Source organism: Saprolegnia diclina (genome assembly GCF_000281045.1).
Source record: "Saprolegnia diclina VS20 unplaced genomic scaffold supercont1.27, whole genome shotgun sequence".
Lineage (NCBI taxonomy): Eukaryota > Oomycota > Saprolegniomycetes > Saprolegniales > Saprolegniaceae > Saprolegnia > Saprolegnia diclina.
The window spans coordinates 247,501-266,818 of record NW_008246094.1 but is presented as its reverse complement, the minus strand read 5'-3'; the positions used below and the strand labels follow the sequence as shown (position 1 = coordinate 266,818).

The 19,318-nt window shown below is 60.3% G+C and overlaps 8 protein-coding genes across 8 annotated transcripts; 4 read left to right on the top strand and 4 right to left on the bottom strand.

Annotated features, from left to right (window-relative positions):
* Nucleotides 1-1,512: 1,512 nt before the first annotated feature.
* Nucleotides 1,513-3,323, bottom strand: SDRG_08771 (hypothetical protein). Its single transcript, XM_008614668.1, has 2 exons — nt 2,312-3,323; nt 1,513-2,250 (listed from the first exon to the last, which is right to left on the bottom strand). The coding sequence occupies exons 1-2, from the start codon at nt 3,116-3,118 to the stop codon at nt 1,795-1,797; spliced, it is 1,263 nt and encodes a 420-aa protein (XP_008612890.1). The 5' UTR covers nt 3,119-3,323; the 3' UTR covers nt 1,513-1,794.
* A 64-nt stretch (nt 3,324-3,387) lies between these two features.
* On the top strand, nt 3,388-4,371 carry SDRG_08770 (hypothetical protein; the record flags this gene model as incomplete). Its single annotated transcript, XM_008614667.1, has 1 exon — nt 3,388-4,371. The coding sequence occupies exon 1, from the start codon at nt 3,400-3,402 to the stop codon at nt 4,369-4,371; it is 972 nt and encodes a 323-aa protein (XP_008612889.1). The 5' UTR covers nt 3,388-3,399.
* A 330-nt stretch (nt 4,372-4,701) lies between these two features.
* Nucleotides 4,702-6,112, bottom strand: SDRG_08769 (hypothetical protein). Its single transcript, XM_008614666.1, has 4 exons — nt 5,695-6,112; nt 5,404-5,651; nt 5,195-5,347; nt 4,702-5,148 (listed from the first exon to the last, which is right to left on the bottom strand). The coding sequence occupies exons 1-4, from the start codon at nt 6,102-6,104 to the stop codon at nt 4,787-4,789; spliced, it is 1,173 nt and encodes a 390-aa protein (XP_008612888.1). The 5' UTR covers nt 6,105-6,112; the 3' UTR covers nt 4,702-4,786.
* Nucleotides 6,113-6,558: 446 nt separating this feature from the next.
* On the top strand, nt 6,559-8,325 carry SDRG_08768 (hypothetical protein). The gene is made up of 10 exons (XM_008614665.1): nt 6,559-6,822; nt 6,876-6,937; nt 6,987-7,063; nt 7,120-7,177; nt 7,242-7,313; nt 7,362-7,532; nt 7,582-7,698; nt 7,764-7,855; nt 7,901-8,153; nt 8,202-8,325. The coding sequence occupies exons 1-10, from the start codon at nt 6,600-6,602 to the stop codon at nt 8,253-8,255; spliced, it is 1,179 nt and encodes a 392-aa protein (XP_008612887.1). The 5' UTR covers nt 6,559-6,599; the 3' UTR covers nt 8,256-8,325.
* SDRG_08767 (hypothetical protein) lies at nt 8,293-8,819 on the bottom strand. The gene has a single exon (XM_008614664.1). The coding sequence runs from the start codon at nt 8,809-8,811 to the stop codon at nt 8,374-8,376; it is 438 nt and encodes a 145-aa protein (XP_008612886.1). The 5' UTR covers nt 8,812-8,819; the 3' UTR covers nt 8,293-8,373.
* Nucleotides 8,820-9,354: 535 nt separating this feature from the next.
* Nucleotides 9,355-13,147, top strand: SDRG_08766 (hypothetical protein). Its single transcript, XM_008614663.1, has 2 exons — nt 9,355-12,852; nt 12,897-13,147. Exons 1-2 carry the CDS (start codon nt 9,409-9,411, stop codon nt 13,074-13,076), a joined length of 3,624 nt encoding a protein of 1,207 aa, XP_008612885.1. The 5' UTR covers nt 9,355-9,408; the 3' UTR covers nt 13,077-13,147.
* A 715-nt stretch (nt 13,148-13,862) lies between these two features.
* Nucleotides 13,863-15,980, top strand: SDRG_08765 (hypothetical protein; the record flags this gene model as incomplete). The annotated part of the gene is made up of 11 exons (XM_008614662.1): nt 13,863-13,951; nt 14,004-14,049; nt 14,089-14,173; nt 14,221-14,396; nt 14,447-14,519; nt 14,563-14,666; nt 14,709-14,991; nt 15,033-15,334; nt 15,379-15,585; nt 15,630-15,707; nt 15,753-15,980. 11 exons carry the CDS (start codon nt 13,863-13,865, stop codon nt 15,978-15,980), a joined length of 1,671 nt encoding a protein of 556 aa, XP_008612884.1.
* Nucleotides 15,855-19,078, bottom strand: SDRG_08764 (hypothetical protein). The gene is made up of 7 exons (XM_008614661.1): nt 18,962-19,078; nt 18,561-18,921; nt 18,366-18,512; nt 18,210-18,327; nt 17,476-18,153; nt 16,094-17,412; nt 15,855-16,027 (listed from the first exon to the last, which is right to left on the bottom strand). Exons 1-7 carry the CDS (start codon nt 19,026-19,028, stop codon nt 15,991-15,993), a joined length of 2,727 nt encoding a protein of 908 aa, XP_008612883.1. The 5' UTR covers nt 19,029-19,078; the 3' UTR covers nt 15,855-15,990.
* Between the last annotated feature and the right edge of the window lie 240 nt (nt 19,079-19,318).

Genomic DNA, 19,318 nt, shown 5'->3' with positions numbered 1-19,318 from the left:
CAAAAAGGCAAACTGGCCCGCAGGTGCGATTTCTCAGGCGCGCCATTTTGTTGACTTTGGTGAATTAGGACGCCACGTGTTTTTCACGCGTGAAAATCACGCTGCCATCACACGACGACGAGATGTCGTCGTCGCGTTACAAGAATCATCGCCTACCCTGTCGGTAGTATGCTGCCCGGCAGCTGGCGGGGCCGACTAGCTTCCTCAATTCATACGCATTGGCGTAGAGGTCCTAAATGCAATGACGGTGCTCTCGCAGCGATGACGCGTCGACGTTGTCTGCGGTACATGCCGCCTGTACTTCGTAGCTGGAGCCGGATGTCTTCAGTGCAGTTGGGGTTGCCTCATCTGGCACCAAACAGAATGTCGAGGCGGTCGATGGTCGAGGCGGTTGATGGTCGAGGCGGTTGATGGTCCTGTCAACAATACTAGTCGCATCATGTTCGAGGCGTCTTTGGCTCTCGGCTGCGCATTTATGGCGCAAGGCTCGTCAGCGTGTCTTGCTGTGTTCCTCCGTTGAGCTCGCCTGGACGACCTTTCTCTGTTGCCATCGATGCATCAATATCGTCGAATGGATTGATTGTTCTCTGCCTGGCGTACCAAGGTATCCCGATGCTTGCTGAATATGCCATCCGACTGCTCTTGGTGATGTCGAGGGCGTCACCTGCATGCCGGGTGCGGCATGTCGGGTGGCGAGACGATGCTGTGGACATACACGATCGCTCGTATTTTTCACATCCTAAAACACGGTGTGAAATGCCTCCAAATCGGCACTATCCGAATTGAACGCGGCAATATCCGAATTTCGAGCGCGACATCGGACGCAGTAATGCGTTCGCGGGGGTGTCGGAACGCACGTGGCGCGCCGCATGCAATCACATGGCCGTTCCGCCAAGTCGCTGAAAGGTCCTAAGATCTGCATCTCCTGCACACGGTGGCGACGCAAGCGCGCTTCCGACGTTGGGCGGTGGGCTGGCACCACCCAACGCGACGACGGCAGCGACGCTGTGTTACCGCCCACATTACACGAGGTCGAATTGCTCAACGACCCACCTCGTGACGGTCTGGTCTTGCGGCGTCGGGACGGAAGACACAGGTGGTCAGTGCCGTGACACCTATGACGTGGCAGCACGGCGTCGCCCCGCTCGCCCAGCCTGTACGTCCGCGCGACTCGGTCGACAGGCGACGGCGTGAGTGCGACGACCACTTGGCCATCGAGACGAGTAGCATCCTATCACTTGCGCGCGATAGATTGGCGACGTCGAGTAGTACATCTGGTCCGATACAATAAGGTATGATTCTATGTGCGAGAGACTCTGTGGTGCGAACGCTGTCGATGGTGTGGCACCTGCCGTCATCATTGTCGCTCACCGGCTTTGACCCAAAGAACACCGATGTCGACCTCATCGCCGGCGCGCGACCGACTCTTGCACGAATCATACAAGCGTGCACGATCGCGTCGAGTGCCAAGAGGCCCACGGCAGTCGACGATACTCCTACGACTGTAGGCGGGACAGGCATGGCACGGCAGCGGCGGATCATCTCGAGGCGCCTGTCACTTTGTTGCGATCATGAGCTCTGATTCATGACGCGCCGCCGATTGCTTGTCGCCGCACCGCGGCCAAGAGACACACGCAATGTGGGAGGCGACCACGTCGCTGACAGGCCAAGGACGCACTCATGTGTCCTATGTCGGACGCATCGGATGGATCTTGCCACAAAAGAAACCCAGCTTCACCACCGAGTCAGATCATGAGTTGATTTCATTACGCGCGGTATCAGATCTTTGCGGGATCAGTAGCCGCTCTCATAAGCGTCCCAGAAAGCCTCGCCTTCGTCGCCTTGGCGGACGATCGTGAGAAGCCCGATGGCTCCAGCGGCGGATAGCTTGGCGAGAACGACATCATTGGGCATGGCCGGAAGGTCGGCGCCAAGCCACACGAACGCCGTCGAGGCTAACTGCAGCCAAGCGATCGCGTCGGGCACCAAGTCGCTGCTGTCGTACTCGCGCAGTACCTCCCACGGTCCATCGAGATCAGTCGCCACTGATAAGACGACACTGGCGGTGTCGACGGTCTCTGGTTCGACACCGAGGGATGGCGGCGGTGGTGGCGCAACCAGGTCGTAGCAGCCGTAGGCAAAGGCTATCTCGGATGTCGTTGGCACCAGCGATAGGAAGTCTGCCGACTCCCGACCCTCGTATTCGAGTGCGATCCGCGGGCACGCTTCGTTCCATACCCGCGCGTAGAGCTACACCAATGCGCATGAGCACCTGAAGTTGCTGAAGATGCAGCTTGCTGTGTACATGTACCTCGCGAATCTCGTGCTCCATCGAAGCGACGCGGGACACCTCGGCGGCCGCACCGCACCACACATACACGGCTTCCGGCGCGCAGTAGGCGAAAAGAGCCTTGGGGTGGCGCTCAACTTGTGTCGGATGAGCGGCGCTGCGCGTATTGGGCACACGACACGCGGTGAGCACCCACGTATCAGCATCGTGTGCACCGTGGGGGCCGTAGCAATAGACATGCGGCCGCTTGGTGCGGTCGATGCGGCACGTCTCGAGCTCGAGGAGCTGACAGAGAAAGCCTGGGTTGGGGCTGCAGATCGAGCGGGCCGCTTTCACATTCGCAAAGGCGTCGGCGTACGAGAGGCCTTCGATGCACATGAGCGCTGCGATCGCAAACGAACAGGACCGCGACACGCCTTGCTGGCAGAGCACCACGACGGTGCACGGAGCCTCGGCCATGGCCGCGAGCACGCGCGGCAAGAACGGCAATAGCTCTTGGCTCGGCCCGTCCCGCAGCGCCAGCGACAGGATCGGTCGGACATGTGCCGGCGGAACGCAGTCGTCGGGAAAGAGCGCTTCGCGTGCGCAGTTGATCAGTGCGTAGTCGCCTGTAGTTGGCCACTGCGCGCGGTGGCCGGCGATCAACAGGTGCGGACGCACCATGGAGAGTTGCGGCGCGGCTTGCGCGAGCTTGGCCGCCCGAGAGAATGCTCCGTCCTCGTTCTCGCCAACGACCGACGTCCGCAGCGCCTTGGGGATCGCCGGAGCGGACGGAACCACGGAGAATGGCGTCGCGTCCGTGACCGGCGCCGACTGCGTACCCCCCATCGATCTCACGCAACGTTTCAAGTGGCCGTTGTCAACAGCGTCGTTCTATCGAATCACCAATCATTTGAGTACACGTGGCGCGCTGTGCTTGTCGCTTCTAGCAAGACTACGTTCTTATCCTCGCAGTCTCTCAGTCGCTTGGTATTGCACAGCAGAACAGCAATGCAGGCGCGACCGTGGCCAAAAAGGTGGCACTTGATGCTGCCACGTAATTTCGGATTCTATTTTTAGATTCTATCGAAACGAACCGGATTCGAAAATTGTTGTTGCGACCGTCGAGCATGCGCTGCCTGCTCGTCGCCGTCACCGCGATCGCTGTCTTTGCCTCGTGTGTTAGCGCTGCTTGCACACCGTTCTCGAGCTACCTCTCGTCCTACGACGTCGAGCGTGGCGTCGCGGTCGTGGCCGACCCGGCCGGCTGCAGTAGCGAGCCGCGCCCGACCGACTGCGTCGACTCGCAGTGCCGCAAGTGCTGGCTGTACAACACCACGTTCGCGCCGACGCCGTATGCAGTCTGCCCGCGCGCCATGCACCCCGCCATTCGCCCACCCGAGAGCATCTCGTGCACGGCGTTCTTGCTGCCAACCGAAGGCAGTGCAGGCAACGTCTCGGCCATCTACGATGCAACGTGCACGTTGTATGGCGGCCTCGGGTGTCTGCCCAACTTTGCTCCGTGCCGCCGGTGTAGCACGTACCCGACGCCGTCGTCGCGCTACTGGCCGTGCGACCTCGACGCCGCGATCTGCGACAACAATACGGGGCTGGCGCGGGTCATTGGCATTATCGATGCGTCGTGCTTGACGAAGCCCACACTACCGGGATGCACAGTCCAGTCGCCCTGTCGGCGCTGCCGTTTGCAAAAGCTGGTGACCAACGCCCACTTGCCCGACTGCGCAATGCTGTATACGCTGGCTACGCCGCTCGAAGTGTCGGTTGCTAGCGCCGGCTCGCTCTGGTCGGCGTTCGAAGCGCTGCAGACCGACCTCCGCGCGCTCCCAGATGATGCAGCGCAGTTTTCAGAGACCAACACTGCAGCTTTTGCCCAGGACGTCGGGTATTACGTAATAGTGAGCACGCTCGTGGTCGGTGGTGTTGGGATCGCGATCGGTCTCGCCGTCCTCATCGTCTACGCCACGTACCGCCGCCGCGCCACAGCATCTCCGATCCTCGTGCGACCCATGGTCGAGGCCACCGTAGCCGACAAGACCCACGATCTCAGTCTCGCCAACCCAACGACGGCGACGACGCTGTAGAGAGCCAAGCCAAAGAATCCAAAACACTCCCAGTGCGTTGCGATACCCAATTTGGAACCCGCGCCATTAGAGGCAGCGGTAATTGCGTTAAACGCCTCCTTATTCTACCCTAACTCAAGTCCTTGCATAGCGTAAAACTATGAGTATACCAGTGTAAAGCTGAACACGGTCTTCTGTCCCTGCTGATGCATCCAGCGCCGATCGATGGTGAGACGTCAAAAGACCAAGGGACGTAGGCGCTTCTGTCTCCATCGCCAAGCCATCATCATCTGCAGGGTCGCCTGGTGAGCCTCTCATTGTGCACGGTTGGCATAGGCAGAGTGTAGTCGAAACAAATAGCAAATAATAGTTCGATTGTAATACTGAGGAGGACATGAACCCTCGTCGTCTAGTTCAACTTGCTTACTGCTCGTAACTACTGAATCGACCAAAAATGGATGGCCAGGAGCGCTGCCGCGACACTGGCGTCTTGCGGGACGCCGTTGCCCACCAGTGCAAGGCTCAGTTGGATCGCGTCGGCGTGGGCCGCCGCCTTGTCGCCCAGCTTCCAGTGCGCCTTGGCCCGGAGACAGAGGGCGTTCACGTCGTTTGGCGCGAGCTGGAGGAGCTGCGAAGTGTACTTGATCGTGCTCTCGACTTCATAGAGACAATACGACGCCTTGGCGAGCACCGAGAGCACGGCGATATTGTCGACAGTGTCGGACGCCAGCGCTTCCTTCCCGAGGCGCAGCGCGCGCTCGTATTGGTGCGCGGCGAATGCAGCGTCGAGCGCCGAGCCTACAGTGTGTGTGCAGAGTGTCTATTGGAGTGCTGCTTGAGCGACCTGTCGATGTCGCTTGTTGCAAAAGCCATTCAACCGAGGCGTAGTAGTCGCGGTGGTACTTGAGCTGCAGGTCGTTGTGGCCGGCACGGGGAAACACCTGGAGCTTCTTGACCGAGGCCGCACATGCGTCGTAGAGGTCTCGACCTTGCTGCACTAGTGGTATCAAGCAGAAGAGTCGAGTGTTTCGTGCGTCGTTGTGAAGTTTGCACCTGGTGCGATCTCGTCGTCCTCGCCGTGAATGACGAGGAACGGGAGGTGGAGCGACTCGAGCTTCTCGCGAATGTGAAAAATCTCGGGCAGCATCTGCAGCATGGCCGCGCCGCCGGGCATAAAGCTGGCCATCTGGCTAACCATGGGCAGCGCCAGAATCGAGTGGAAGCCCGACTCGACGATGAGGCCGCGGTATCGCGTCGGCGCCTTGGCCGCCACATGCATCGCGCAGAGCGACCCAATCGACCTAGTTGGACACTGAGGTGACAAAGACGAGGGTCTCGTCGTACCGGCCAAACAAGATACGCGGCACGTCCCGCTTGAGCGATGGCACCGTGTGGAGCAAGCGGTCGACGAGCTCGGCGTCCTCGAGGAGGCGCGCTACCGCCGGTTCGCCGGTGCTCCAGCCGTAGCCGCGAAAGTCAACTGCAAGGAGTGCTGTTGGCACTTGCATGGCGGCGAGCGTCGTGGCGGCGGACGCGTAGTCGGCTGCGATCTCGGCGTTGCCGTGGAAGAGCACGACGACCGCGCAGTAGGCATCGGGCTGCAACGGGCGGAAGAAGCGGTAGCCGAGCGATACGTGGCCATCGGTAAAGACGCCATCGATGGCATGCGGCGGGAGGCCGGCGCCTTGCGCGTGGCGGCGCGGGTGGAAGGCCACCGAGTTGACGAGCGGCGAATCCCAGAGCGATGCGGCCATGCCAGCGCGTTCCGTTAAGTGCGCCCAGCGAGAGGATTCGACCATCATTCTTTGATTAAAAGACAATAAAAGAATATATAAAACGACAATAAAAGACAAAACTCGTACTATGAATGAGAAAACGTGTCTGCTTCCCTCGCGACGCAAGACGCTTCGAGGACGCTCCCGGGCACAAAGACGACCAGCTTATTAGTTGTCGTGGTGATAGACACTCGAAGTAGCGATCACAAGGAAGGTTGCAAGCTGCGTAGCTTGCCCCCAACGGACGCCCGAGGCCAAATTTGGCTCCCATTCTAGCCACGGCTACCGACGGCCCTCGACGCGCAGTGTATCTAACGTACTAAGGTACTAAAGTACTAAATTAATAAAGTCCTCTGCTGTCGCTCCACGTTGCAATTCCCACCGAGAGATAAACAATCGATTCACAAAAAGCTTGAAGCTATTTCAACATTAGGTTTTTTGAAACGCTTACCTCCAAGCAACTGCTTTTGTACCATGAGCTCGACTCGGACGCCAGCACCAACGCCGACGACGTACCTTGGATCGACCAAGTCGCCAGGAATCGGCAACAGCACCTACAATTCGACTAGCAGCAGCAGTGGGAGTGGCACGAGCGACGCCAGTGGAGCCATTGTCGGCCTTATTGTCGCTCTGGTGGTCTTTCTCGTAATCGCTCTGATTCTGCGCAAGTCGATCTACGTCGTGCAGCAAGCCGAAGGTATTCAACACGTTGTCGGTGCGAGGACACGTCGTCTGTCTCTGTCGATGCAGGCATTGTCATTGAGCGCTTTGGCGGCTACCACAAGCTCCTCGACTCGGGCATTCACTTTATCGTATCGACTACATCTCGCGTCCATCGACTAACTAGACGAGGACTGGTAGGTGCCACTCATCGACTCGCCGCGCATGTTTTCGTGGAAGCGCGTCGTCAAGCGCAACGGCCGCATGGAGACGCACGAGTACGACGAGCTCGTCGTCTACTCGCCTAGTAGGTCGCACATACTACGATGTCTAGTGACCAGCAGTACCGCATTGATTTACGCGAAAGTATCTTTGCCTTCCCGAGTCAAGAGGTGCGATACCAAGTGCACTAGTGTCGCACGAGCACTGCCTATACAGACTCTATATATGTACTAGGTCTACACGCGGGATACGATTCTCCTCGACGTCAACTCGATCATGTTTTTTCGCATCGTCGACGTCCGCAAGGTGCGACCTCTACTGCGCTAACGACGCGTCACGAACTAACTAAACTAGGCTGTCTACGAGATTGACGACCTCAGCTCGGCGATCGCCAATGTGGCGCAGACGCAGCTCAAGGAGGTCTTCGGCAACATGACGTTTACTGAGGCGCTGGCGTCCCAGAGCGTCATCAACGCGCATATCCAGCGCACCTTTGGCGATAGGTTTGCGCAGTGGGGTCTTGTGGTACCGATATCCTTTCGACTAAAAACAAAATCGACTAAAATGCGACTAGGTCGAGCGACTGGAAGTCGTTGACATGCTGCCCAAGCCCGGCACCACAATCGCTGACGCGATGAAGCGCCAAATGATCGCCGAGCGCACACGCCGCGCCGAATTCATCCACGCCGAAGTACGCCATATCTCAATCTCAATATGAATCTCAAGAATCGCACCAAACTCATCCTATTTTACTAGGGCCGGAAAGCCGCGATGCGCCTCATATCGGAAGGCACCAAGCTCAAAAAGTACAACCTCGGTGTCGCCGAGCAAGAAGCCACGCGGAAAACGTGCGTTCGCAACCACTGATATCTTGATACTACAATAACCCCTAGGTCCGAGGGCTTGGCCGGCGCCAAGGTCGAGCTCGCGCGCGCCGAGTCCAAGTCGCTCGAGCTTATTGGCGCGGCCTTCTCAGCCGACGGGGCGTCGCAGACCGAGTACGTCATCTCGCAGCGCTACATGGATATGCTCCAAACCATGTGCACCAATCTCGACAAGAAGTCGCTCTTCTTCCCGTACGAAACCAAAGGTCTCTCGGGACTCATCGGCGACCTCCGACATGTCTACGGCTACAACAAGACGTCGGTACGCACCCTCATCATCTTCCGAGTTGACGGGATCGTCTCTCCACAGGGCACGCAAGCGCGGGCGCGACGCCCAGTGCGCGCGTTTGATGCGCTCGACTAGCGACGCGACTGGCGACAACATTTCGCCCGGAAGTGAATGTCGTATGCAAATGTATAAGTGTATTTTCGAACTCGGTTCCGCCTCGTGGCGCTGCCACGTACTAGAAGAATGAGAACAACTAGGTGTTGTAGGGGCCACGGGCACGCAGCGCCCAGACAAAGCCAAGCGCGTCCAGCGTCGCGACGCGCTCCTGGGCGGCGGGTCCGACCCAGTGCTTGGCGCGGGCGCGGAGGTTCTTGACCATGTGCCCGACGTGCGCGCCGCAGAGATCGCGCGGCCAGCGCAGATCATGCGAAGGCACCGTAAACGACTGCGGCACACGGAGGTGGCCATAGAGCGCTCGGAAGATGTGTAGCACGCGCAGTGTGGCGGCCCACTGTGCGTTCTGAGCAGGCGAGAAGACGCACGACTTGGGCGGTCGCGGCCGGCGGTGGCGTGGCGGCGCGGGCAAGAGACGGCGCGCACGGCTGACTGTCGCTGGGAGCGGCGGTAGGTGGCCTTTGACGATCCACGCGGAGAGCCCCATGGCGCTGCGTGCTTCTCGGTCGGAGGCCATTGGTCGACGGAATATCGAATGCAACGAGCTGGATCTCGTTGCCGCCAAATGCATCGAGTGCAACATTGGCAGCTACACCGACTGCAACATGGGCGCTGGCATACGACTGCCTCTCTTCTTGGCGCACTCCGTGCTTGAGCAGGCACAGGGTAGCTCAGGTTAGGTGTCCTGTGCTCGAAGGCGCGGTCGAAATGACGTGGCGGTCTCTCGTCACGTTGTTTGAAATTTGAAATCGCAAAGTTTCTCAATGGATCCGTGCATTGTTGAGAGCCTGACGATAGTTGGATACATAGATGGATAGAGATCGTTGGAGGGATGGATAGATGGAAGGGATCAAGGATATGGTGAGGCTCCTCGTCGTGCCTACTATAAAAGAACGCGCGCCGACAAAAAAGACGTCCCTACCGATTAAAAGACACATATTTTGTTTAAAAGCGCGCGATGTGGATTAAAAGAACGCCAACGTTGAATAAAAGAACGCTGCGTGCGGTTTGCCGCGGACTGGTTTTGGCGCCAGATTCGCAAACCCCATATGTTCGGATATCGACTTTGAGAGGTAATCCATTCTCCATTTTGGCCCGAGGAAGCGCCCGGAGCATGCACATCAAGAGCGTCGTCGTCGCGGGCTTCCGCAGCTACAAGGACGAGACCGGCGTCGAGACCTTCTCGCCGGCGCAGAACGTGGTCATCGGCCGGAACGGGACGGGGAAGAGCAACCTCTTCGACGCGATCCGCTTCGGGCTCCTCACCGAGCGCTTCGCCAACCTCCGCCCGGACGACCGGCAAGGCCTGCTCCATGAAGGCAGCGGGAAGCATGTGATGAGCGCGTACGTCGAGATTACGTTCTGCAACCGCGATGGCCGGCTGCCGCTCGACACGGACGAGGTCGTGCTGCGCCGGACCATTGGCGTCAAGAAGGACGAGTTCTTCCTCAACCGCAAGCACATCACCAAGCAAGACGTGCATCACCTGCTCGAGACCGCCGGCTTCTCGCGCTCGAACCCGTACTACATTGTGCAGCAAGGCAAGGTGAACGCGCTCGCGCTCATGAAGGACCGCGACCGCCTCGAGCTCCTCAAGGACGTGGCCGGCACCAAGGTCTACGAAGACCGACGACTCGAGTCGCTCAAGATCATCCAAGACTCGCAGGGCCGGCGCGACAAGATCCTCGAGGTCATCTCGTACATTGAGAGCCGCCTCGCCGAGCTTGAAGACGAGAAGGACGAGTTGAAGGAGTACCAGTCGCTCGATAAGGAGAAGCGCGCGCTCGAGTACATGCTCCATGAGAAAGAGCTTCAGGACGTGCGCATCGAGCTCGAAGCCATCGAGCGCCAGCGGTCCGAGGATGCCTCCACGTCGACCGACCTCCATGCGCAGGAGCGGACCTTGAAGGACCAGCTCAAGCAGATCCAAGACTCGGTGCAACGCCACACCGAAAAGCTGGAAGACTGGACTAGCGACAAGGTTCGCTTGGAGGCCGAGCGCGCCGAGCTCATGCAGGCGCAGTACGAGCTCGAAATGGAGCTCCAGGACCTCAACGACGACGTCGACCACGACTCGTCCCGGGGCGCGACGCTCAAAACCGAGCTCGCGACGATCCAAGCGCAGTGCCAAGCGGCGGAAACCGAGCTCGCCGAGTGGACGCCCAAGCTCCACGACCTCTTGCAGCTGCTCGCCAACACCCGCGCAACGCTCTCGACGCTCGAGCTCGAAGCCGACGCGCTCATTGCGAAGAAGTCGCGCAAGGCCCAGTTTTCGTCGCAGGCCGACCGCGATGCGTACCTTGGCCAAGAGATCGACGACCTTGTCGGGCTCGTGCAGCGAAAGGAGAAGGAAGCCAACCATTTGCAGACGTCGATCTCGACCGCCAACGCCACGATCGCCCAGGCCAAAGACTCGCTCACAGACCGGTCGGTCGCGATGGCCGAGGCCCGCACCGAGCTCGATGGCTTTGGCCGACGCCTCGTGGAGCTCAAGGAGAAGCGCAACGACGTGTCCGAGACGCGCAAGGATCGCTGGCGCGACGAGAACAAGGTCGGTCAAGACGTCAAGCACCACGCCGAGCAGCTCTCGCGCGGCGAGTCGATTCTGCACAGCACCATGTCGTACGATGTGCGCCGCGGCCTCGAGGCAGTGAAAGGCTGGAAAGAATCACAGCGCTTCCGTGGGATCCATGGTCCCTTGATCGAGCTCGTCGAGCCCGTGGACGACCGATTTTGCGTCGCGCTGGACGAAGCCGCGGGCGGCGCGTACTTTCATGTGGTCGTCGACTCGGACGACGTGGCGACGCGCCTCATGCGCGAGCTCGAGAAGCACAACTTGGGCCGCGTGACGTTCTTGCCGCTCAACCGACTCAAGGTGAGCGAGCCAAGCACGTTTGAGGCCAACGACGACGCCGTCCTCCTGTTCGACAAGCTGCGGTATCCGTCCGAGATCAAGAAGGCCGTCTTGTCGGCCTTTGGGAAGAAGCTCTTGTGCCGCGACCTCGACACGTGCATGCAGTATGCTGAGAAGACGGGCATGGACTGCTTGACGCTCGACGGTGACGTGGTCCAGCGCCGCGGTGGCTTGAACGGCGGGTACAAGGACCCGAAGCGGTCGCGGTCGCGCGCAATGCTCCAAGTGCGGTCGGCCCAAGCGCAGCTCGACGCGATCAAGGCCGAGGCCAAAAAGATCAAGTACGCCGCGCAGCAGGCCGACCAAATGGTCGCGGGCGTCGTCGGCGAGATTCAAAAGCAAGAGTCGGAGCGACAGTACGCCATGGACACGTACGGGCAGCTCCAGCAGGACTACGACCGCCTCGTGCAACAGATTCAGATCGACACGGCGCACGTGACGGAAAAGACGGCGCTGCTCGCGACGATCCAGTCGGAAATCCAGTCGCTGACGGCCAAGCGGGTCGCGTTCGAAGCCGAATTGGCGCAAGACATGGGCGACTCGCTCTCGCCGATCGAGACGGCCCGCCTCGCGGCTGTGCACGTCCAGATTGCCGAAGTCAAGTCGCACGAACGTCAGTACGTACGTCAGGTCGAAGACGTGCGCGCTCAAACCGCGACGCTCGAGACGCGGCTTCACGACCACTTGCGTCGCCGTGAGAAGGAAATCCAGAGCCAAATCACCGACGGCAGCCTCCTCGCACTGCACGCGACCGAGCGCAAGACGTCGGCAGGGATGAAGGCCGTCGACTTGGCCAACGCCAAGCGTGCTGTGGAGCGCAACCACGTGCTGTACACGGACGTCGAGGCGCAGCTCCGCGCATGCGAAGTCGCGCTTGCGTCCGACGAGATGGCTGCCGAGGAGATCCAAAATGACCTCCAAGCGCTGCTGGCGCAGCTCGGCGACGAAGCAACGCGGGGTGAGAAGATGCTGGCGAAGCGCCGACGGCTCCTCCAGAAGCGCGAGGCCGCTACGCGCGACATTCGCGAGCTGGGTACGCTGCCCATGTCGGAGCTCGAGACGTTCAAAGAGTTGAGCTACAAGGAGGTCTCAAAGCGATTCTCGAAATGCAGCGACCGTCTCAAGGGCTTCTCGCACGTCAACAAGAAGGCGCTCGACCAATACGTGAGCTTTAGCGAGCAGCGCACGACGCTGTTGGCGCGCAAGGCCGAGCTCGACGCGGGCGATGTCTCGATCAAAGAGCTCATTGACGTGCTCGACCGCCGCAAGGACGAGGCCATTCTGCGCACGTTCAAGGGCGTGTCGCACCACTTTTCGCAGGTGTTCAAGGAGCTCGTGCCGACGGGCGAAGGCAAAATGCTCATCATGCGCGCGGACGACGCGACGACGATGGACACGTCGACGTTTGTCGGCGTCCAGATCAAGGTCAACTTTCGCGGCGAAGGCGACTCGTACCTCATGCAGCAGCTCTCGGGCGGCCAGAAGGCGCTTGTCGCCCTCGCCTTTATCTTTGCGATCCAGCGCTGCGACCCCGCGCCGTTCTACCTCTTTGACGAGATTGACCAAGCGCTCGATGCGACGCACCGTGCGGCGGTCGCGGCACTCATCCACCGCCAAGCCCACTCGGAGGAAAACCCGGCCCAGGTACGTTCCGATGCGCCTGTTTGTATCAAGTTGATATTGTCTAGTTCATCACGTCGACGTTCCGGCCCGAGCTCGTGATGGTCGCCGACCAGTTTTACGGCATTGGCCACCAAAACAAGATTAGCACGGTCTACACGATGACGAAGGACGAGTCGCTCGAGTTTATCGCCGACATCATGGCCGACGAAGAAGCTGTCGACGAAAAGACCAACGACGCAGCGTAACGAGGTGCCTTGAATATGCTTCTCGTGTCTCTCCTACGGACCAACTCTTCACTGCACAAGCCATTCAACAAACACCCAACCCGTGTCGCCCAGGCAAGTTGACGTAATTGCATCGGGATCAAGTAGAGAGAGGCGGGGGAAGGTGAGCATGGCACTCATCGTGGTCGGCAGCAACTCGGGTTCCCGAGCGTCAAGGGGATTTGGCAATAGGTTCTGGTTCCTGGCCGAGAACTAACGTAGGATCCATCGCCACCCACCGCGACAACACCATCTCGATCACGCAATGAGCTGCTCCTGTCCCTCCATCAATCCGCTGGGATTGGCTGTCGATGGTTGATACCTTGATACTCGTGCCAAAGTGGGAGCTGAGCCCGCGTGTATTGCCCATGATCTTAGTGCCCATGGTCCTGAGAGATAGGATCTGACTTGAGTCAAGACGCCGCCTACTAAGGTGTACGTCCGAAGTACTAGAAGGGTCTCGACCGTCGGCGGCCAAAAGCTCATCGCCGTGCTGGAGTCATCGTCCGGCAGTACGATAAGCCGAAGGAATATGCGCGTGTGACGAGCAGTCGTCAATGCGAGCTTGGCCAAAGGCTCTCTAGTACCTAGGGACTATAAACAGTTGATATACCCTTGCTATTACTAGTCCACTCCGTGTGTATTAATACACTGTCCTGTTGTGGGATTGTCGACTATACGACCCATTGTACGGATCGTAAATGGGTTTCTATTGGCGACACTGTTCAGCTAACGGGGTTTTCTAACCGACTCTATATCTTTTGGGCGATGAAGCCGGGCAGCCTCGCCGTCGCGTACGCAGCCTTCTGCCACAAGAAGACGACCGAGCCGATTCCCGAGGCCAAGACGATCTTCGAGTAGACGACGATCTTCATGGCCATGGGCAGGCGGCAATGGCATCTCGCGTAGGAAGCATGGCGTGCTCGTGCATGTCGACAACCTCGACCCGGAAGAGGTACGATGGCGACTGCGGCATGGCCTGATCGCTGGCTAGCTGCGTGTCCTCTTTGACTTTATTGCCAAGACGACGACGCTCCAGCATGCGCGCGTCTTTCTCGGGCGCGTACCCATGAAGCGAGGTACGCACGACGACGGTAGAATGGCACGTGCGATCCAGTCGACATAGCACTGCGCACCAAGCTCCTGCGCATGGGCTTGGACGAGCCGTACGCGACGCAGCCTCCTGGGCACATGCGCATCGTGCGCAGCCTCAGCTCTATGCTGCTACATTCCACGAGCCTCGTGTCCTTGGACCTGATTGGCGTGCCCATTGCGAGCGAGACGGTTCCGGACCTCGCCAAGGTCGCTTGCTTGGCTCACTGCATCTTGATACAAATCGATACGATCGGTAGGGACTCAAGGCAGCCACGACGCTCGTGTCCATCGACTTGTCCGAGTCCAAGCTCGGCGACGCAGGCCTCGACCGTACGTCACACCTTGCTCGTCGTCACGGAGCAGCCTGTCCTAGAGCTCGAAGACGCCTTGGCGACGCAGCCCCAGTTGTTGCACCTGAGTCTGGCATCGTGCGAGCTCAGCGACAAGAGCGCCCGCGCCCTCTCGCGCATCCTGCGCGTACATGCCTCGACCCGTTCTCTGCCCATGACAGTATTCTAGGTGCAATGCCAGCGCCGGGACGAGACGTACTGGAGCACGACGCTGCGCGGCCAGACGACGCCAGTCCAAGGCGAGGGCTGCATGCTCCTCAGCGTCGCCTCGAATGCGCTCAGCGATGCGACGACCGAGGTGCTCTGCCAAGCTCTCTACAACGACAACTGGCTGTACGGTCTCAACTTGGCCGAAAATGAAATCGGACCCCGGGGCGTCTTGAACCTCGCCGAGGCGCTCCAAACCAACAGCACGCTGACGGTGCTCATGCTCCACGGCAACAGCGCGACCGGTAGACTCGCGCCCCGGGGCACACGACTCCATGTGTGCTAGATGCCCGCGTCACGACGTTCGTCGACCGGATGCTCCAGGACCGCGTCGAGCGTGCTTCGTCATCGATGCACCACCCGATGGAACACCCTCTGCTCAAGCGCGTGCTGCAGCAGTGGCGAGGACCGGCACCAACCTCCGTAGCCCCCACCGTCGTTCGCAAAAAAGTACAGCGCCGCCCACCGTCACCACCAATGCCATCGTCGTCGTCGTTGCGGCCGCCACCGGCACCGACACCGACACCGACGCCGGTGCGGAGACCGCAACTCTCGGCGCGCAAGGTCACGTCCATCTACGCGGGCACGGTGCGTCCAACGATGTGTGGTGCACGGAGCCGACGGGTGGCTAGAACGGAAGAGCGCAAAAAAGGAAGCCGACACCGACCAAAGCGCGCAAGGTGCCACGACACGAGTCGCCGAGTCTGCCACCACCGCCACCGCGAGTGGGGCCCGCGGAAGCGTCGGCGCTTGACTTACTTGTGGGGGCAAGTCCGCGCTTTTTGAGCTCCAACCAAGACGACTCACTCCCACCGCCCAGCGCACTGGACCGTCGCACGGTAGCCTTGTCTCGGAGGTACTTGGTGGCGCAATGGCTGTGTAGTTTGCCAAGCTGATGGCCAAGATCGAGTCCCTGGAAGCTGCTCAGGCGAGTGCCCAAGCCCACATTGACCGCCTCGAGGTAGACAGATCCGTGGTCTCTGCTTCATGTGGTCATGTGGCACAGGCAGAGAACCAACGCCTCAAGCAGCAAAAGGCGCGCCGGCCGTCCGTCGAAGCCAGCATCATCTCGGAGCTCGAAGCCGCCATCATTCGCTTGACGACGCAGGTCCAGTACCTCGAGGCAGTGCGGGACGAACCGCCCCACGACGTCAACCACGCGACCAAGATACCGGACGCAGTGGTCGACGATTTGGCCGCACAGCTCAAGCTCAGCTTTGGATTAACACCCTAGTGATCAGTATCTACATGGCATCGTCGAGCGGCGCGGGTTTGGGAAACCTACGAGCCATTTCAGAAATCGCCACAGACATTGAAGAACGAGTCGACGGCAATTAAAGAACGCACCGAAAGTCGGGGTTGGGCAAGAACTCGTCGCCGACCCACGTGAATGAGATGCAGTGCGCTGAGAGCCATTGGCGCATCGCGGCCTTTGTCTGGCCGTTGCCCTGGAGACCGTCGACGTGGTCGCGGAAGAGGTCGTTGGTGACGACGCAGCCGTCATGGCGCCCGGCGTACTGGATGCAGTACGAGTCGTCGTAGTCTTGCGGCGGAGTCGCAATCACGGTCCCTTCGAGCACCATACTTTGAAGCAAGCCGACGTCGTCCGGGAGCTTGCTCGGACTCACGTCGTAGCCCGCGCCCGCCATGCGCTTTTGCGCGCCCACCGACTCGTACCGGAGGAGGTAGTCGGGTAAGAACGCCAGCACCTTGTGGCCGCGCGCCATGTAATAGTCAAAGACGAGCCGGATGCCGGCGCACGAAAAGCGCGCGTTGAGACCGTGCCGCATGGCCACGTTGGCCGCGTCGACGACGATGAGGCACTTGGGGTCGTTCGGTGACGCGTACCCGCCACCGGCAAAGGTCGGTGCCGACCGGTGCCGCATGTGCGAGGCGTGGCGCTTTGTCTTCGGAGGCTTGGTGACGTTGAGGTTGACGTTGGCAAGGACGCCACGACCAGGCGTGAGCGCGCGCGCCGAGACGCGGGGTGCCACTTCCGCTTCGATCGATGCATCGTCGTCGTCGTCGTCGTCGTCGCTGTCGTAGCCGCAAAAGCCGCAGGGCAACCGTACAATCGAGTTGGAGCACTGCGGGCAGAGCCGGTCGAGAGCCGTCACCACCGAGAGCGACGGTGGCACGCGCGCTGCGGCCATTGGCAGCTTCATCCAGTCGAGGTCGGTCGCAAGATCGAGAAAGCCGAGGACGCGCGCCACGTAGAGTGACAACGGCGCGTTTTGCACGTCGACGAGGCGGTTGTCCGAGCCGACGCGGCGGTGGAGCGCAGCCGCGCACGGAAGGAAACCGCGGAGCTCGAGGTCTTCGGGCACGGGCGCCCGGTGGCCGTCCCAATGATCATGCACGAGCGGGTCCTTCTTTGCGTGGAGCACCGGCAACAGCTGCAGTAGCGACGTTTGCAGCGCGTCGACGCTCGGATCTCGAAACTCGAGAAACCACGCGTGGCTGCGCAGCCAGTCGAGGAAGATCGTGACGCTCGGCAAACACGTCTGGAGGACCGCGTCGGTCGGCGACCGCGCCATCGCTTGCAGCAGCCCGCTCGTCAGGCCAAAGCTCAAGCGCAGCGCAACGTGCACGACTTCGTGGTCCCGCCAACGGCGCCACTCGGTGTCAAAGCACGGGTCTTGAATCCCGGGGCTCCCGATCGCAACCTACACCCCATGCCATCAGTATCCACGCGTAGCAGATCGATTGATCGATTGATAGATTGATACCTGGGTGTTGTGGACGAGAAACAAGGCAAAGAGCGTGGTCTGCAGCAAGAGGGAGCTTGCGGACGCGCCGCCAAATGGAACGACGGCGAGCGAGTCGATGCAATCGGCAAACAAGTCGGCGCGCGCGACCACGTCGACGCCCGAGTAGAGGACCGAGGCGCCGACCAAGAAGCGCGCTTTGAAGACGCCGAGGCCGTCCACTTCGCGGCGCGGCTTGACCTCTTCGGCTTTGGCGAGCGTCGTGATCAAGTTGTCGCGCGCGCGGAACGGCGTCGTGACGGCGAGGCTGCGCGCGTAGAGGTAGCACGCCTCAAAGCTGTTGTTGTTGTGCAGGGCGAGAAGCGCGAGCTGGTTGAAGACCTTGCCGTTCGACGGCGAATGCAAGAGCGCTTCCTTGTAGTGCACACCGGCCAGCGCCCAGTTGCGGCTGCCCTTGGGCAAGAGGCCTTGCGCATACCGCGAGAGGTCGCCGAGCGCGACGAGCGTCGCATGCACGAAGAGCGGCGCCGCCGACGCGGCTTGGAGCGCACCGAGCAGCTTGTGGTAGAAGCTCGTGCACGTGGCGAGGAGTGCGGAGAGCGCATCACGCACCGGCAGCGACGCTCCGTTGGCCCGGAACGCAGCTTGCGCCACGTCGATCTCGCGGTACCAATTCATCCAGAGGCGCTCGTTGACGTCCTGTTGAGACACGGATGGCATGAGCGACTCGTGACGAAGGAGAGCGTGTGTCGTACCATGCGCCGGGCGGTGTCGGGGTGGCGGAGCAGCAGCTCGACGTAGGCGTCGCGGCTCGCCAAGCGAAGGCAGTTGATGCCACGCTCGTGGTCGCTGACGATCGCGTACGGTTGCGGCCTAGACCATTTGAGCGCAGGCGAGACAAGGTAGCGTACGTGCGGGGCGACCCGAGGAGACGCTTCAAGTGCTCTTCCCAGCGCTTGAGGAGCGACAGCAGCTCATCGGGCTGCATGCCCGCAGGGTTGAAGCCAAACGGATACCCTTCGTCGTGCGGGCGGGTTGTTGCATGCGTCGTCGGCGAGCTACGTGCACGACGGTGAGCATATTGGCATGGGTTCAAGGCGCTTTACGTGGTCTTGGTCGGCGGCTTGGTCTGCTTGTGCTCCTGCAAGAGCGAAAACATGACTTCGGCGCGCACGAGCTTCTCGACCGTCTCCTTCTCGACGCGCTGGATCATGAGCGCTTGCGCATGCTCGCGCTTCTTGCGCTCGTCCTCGGTCGTCTTGCGGTGCTTGCGATCTTTTTGCAGATGCGTGGCGCGGCTCTTGCGCGACTCAACGATCTCGTGGTCGTCCATCGACATGGCTTGCTGCATGCGGTCAGCGAGCTCGTTCTCCTTAATCTTCTTGGTCTGCTTGGTGGGCTTGCGGCGGGGCGTCGTCTTGGGCGGGGCCGCCGGCACGTACAGCCGCGGGTCGGCAGCGTCGTCGACTACGACCTGCATGAGCGACTGCTCACATACAGCGTCTACCTTTGGTCGCTGGCTTCTTACGGTATCGGCTTCGCGCTTGCGATGATGACGTTCCTTCCTCCGACATCTTTCGTCATGAACCGCGAAGCGAATGAGCCAGCGCGAGGTGAGCAGTCTAGGGGGCCCCTCTTAAATCGGCCAATACAGTCATCAAGTTGCGCGGCGGAGACGAGAGTAGGGGGTGTACCACGAACGTTACTGTCACGGATTGGCTAAAAATAGGCACATTTCGAACTCAATCATCCAATGAGCTACTAGTATAATAGCAAGGCCGTCCATCTCGACTCTAGTCCTTGGTCCCTTGATCACCTTAACAAAGGTCTAGAGCCCCTTAAGGTAAGGGGCTCGTAGCTCGAG

Excerpts from the sequence above, each read along its gene's own strand:
- SDRG_08767 (XM_008614664.1), bottom strand. The coding sequence starts at position 8,811 with ATGGCCTCCGACCGAGAAGCACGCAGCGCCATGGGGCTCTCCGCGTGG.
- SDRG_08769 (XM_008614666.1), bottom strand. The coding sequence starts at position 6,104 with ATGGCCGCATCGCTCTGGGATTCGCCGCTCGTCAACTCGGTGGCCTTC. Across the intron at positions 5,348-5,403 it reads GGACGACGAGATCGCACCAG|TGCAGCAAGGTCGAGACCTC; the intron begins GTGCAAACTTCA and ends TGATACCACTAG. Across the intron at positions 5,149-5,194 it reads GCAACAAGCGACATCGACAG|GCTCGGCGCTCGACGCTGCA; the intron begins GTCGCTCAAGCA and ends CACACACTGTAG.
- SDRG_08764 (XM_008614661.1), bottom strand. The coding sequence starts at position 19,028 with ATGTCGGAGGAAGGAACGTCATCATCGCAAGCGCGAAGCCGATACCGT. Across the intron at positions 18,513-18,560 it reads AAGCCGCCGACCAAGACCAC|CTCGCCGACGACGCATGCAA; the intron begins GTAAAGCGCCTT and ends TCGTGCACGTAG. Across the intron at positions 16,028-16,093 it reads TTGCCCAACCCCGACTTTCG|GTTTCCCAAACCCGCGCCGC; the intron begins GTGCGTTCTTTA and ends AATGGCTCGTAG.
- SDRG_08768 (XM_008614665.1), top strand. The coding sequence starts at position 6,600 with ATGAGCTCGACTCGGACGCCAGCACCAACGCCGACGACGTACCTTGGA. Across the intron at positions 6,938-6,986 it reads ACTCGGGCATTCACTTTATC|GTGCCACTCATCGACTCGCC; the intron begins GTATCGACTACA and ends GAGGACTGGTAG. Across the intron at positions 7,856-7,900 it reads CAAGAAGCCACGCGGAAAAC|GTCCGAGGGCTTGGCCGGCG; the intron begins GTGCGTTCGCAA and ends AATAACCCCTAG.
- SDRG_08771 (XM_008614668.1), bottom strand. The coding sequence starts at position 3,118 with ATGGGGGGTACGCAGTCGGCGCCGGTCACGGACGCGACGCCATTCTCC. Across the intron at positions 2,251-2,311 it reads TGGAGCACGAGATTCGCGAG|CTCTACGCGCGGGTATGGAA; the intron begins GTACATGTACAC and ends GCATTGGTGTAG.
- SDRG_08766 (XM_008614663.1), top strand. The coding sequence starts at position 9,409 with ATGCACATCAAGAGCGTCGTCGTCGCGGGCTTCCGCAGCTACAAGGAC. Across the intron at positions 12,853-12,896 it reads CGGAGGAAAACCCGGCCCAG|TTCATCACGTCGACGTTCCG; the intron begins GTACGTTCCGAT and ends GATATTGTCTAG.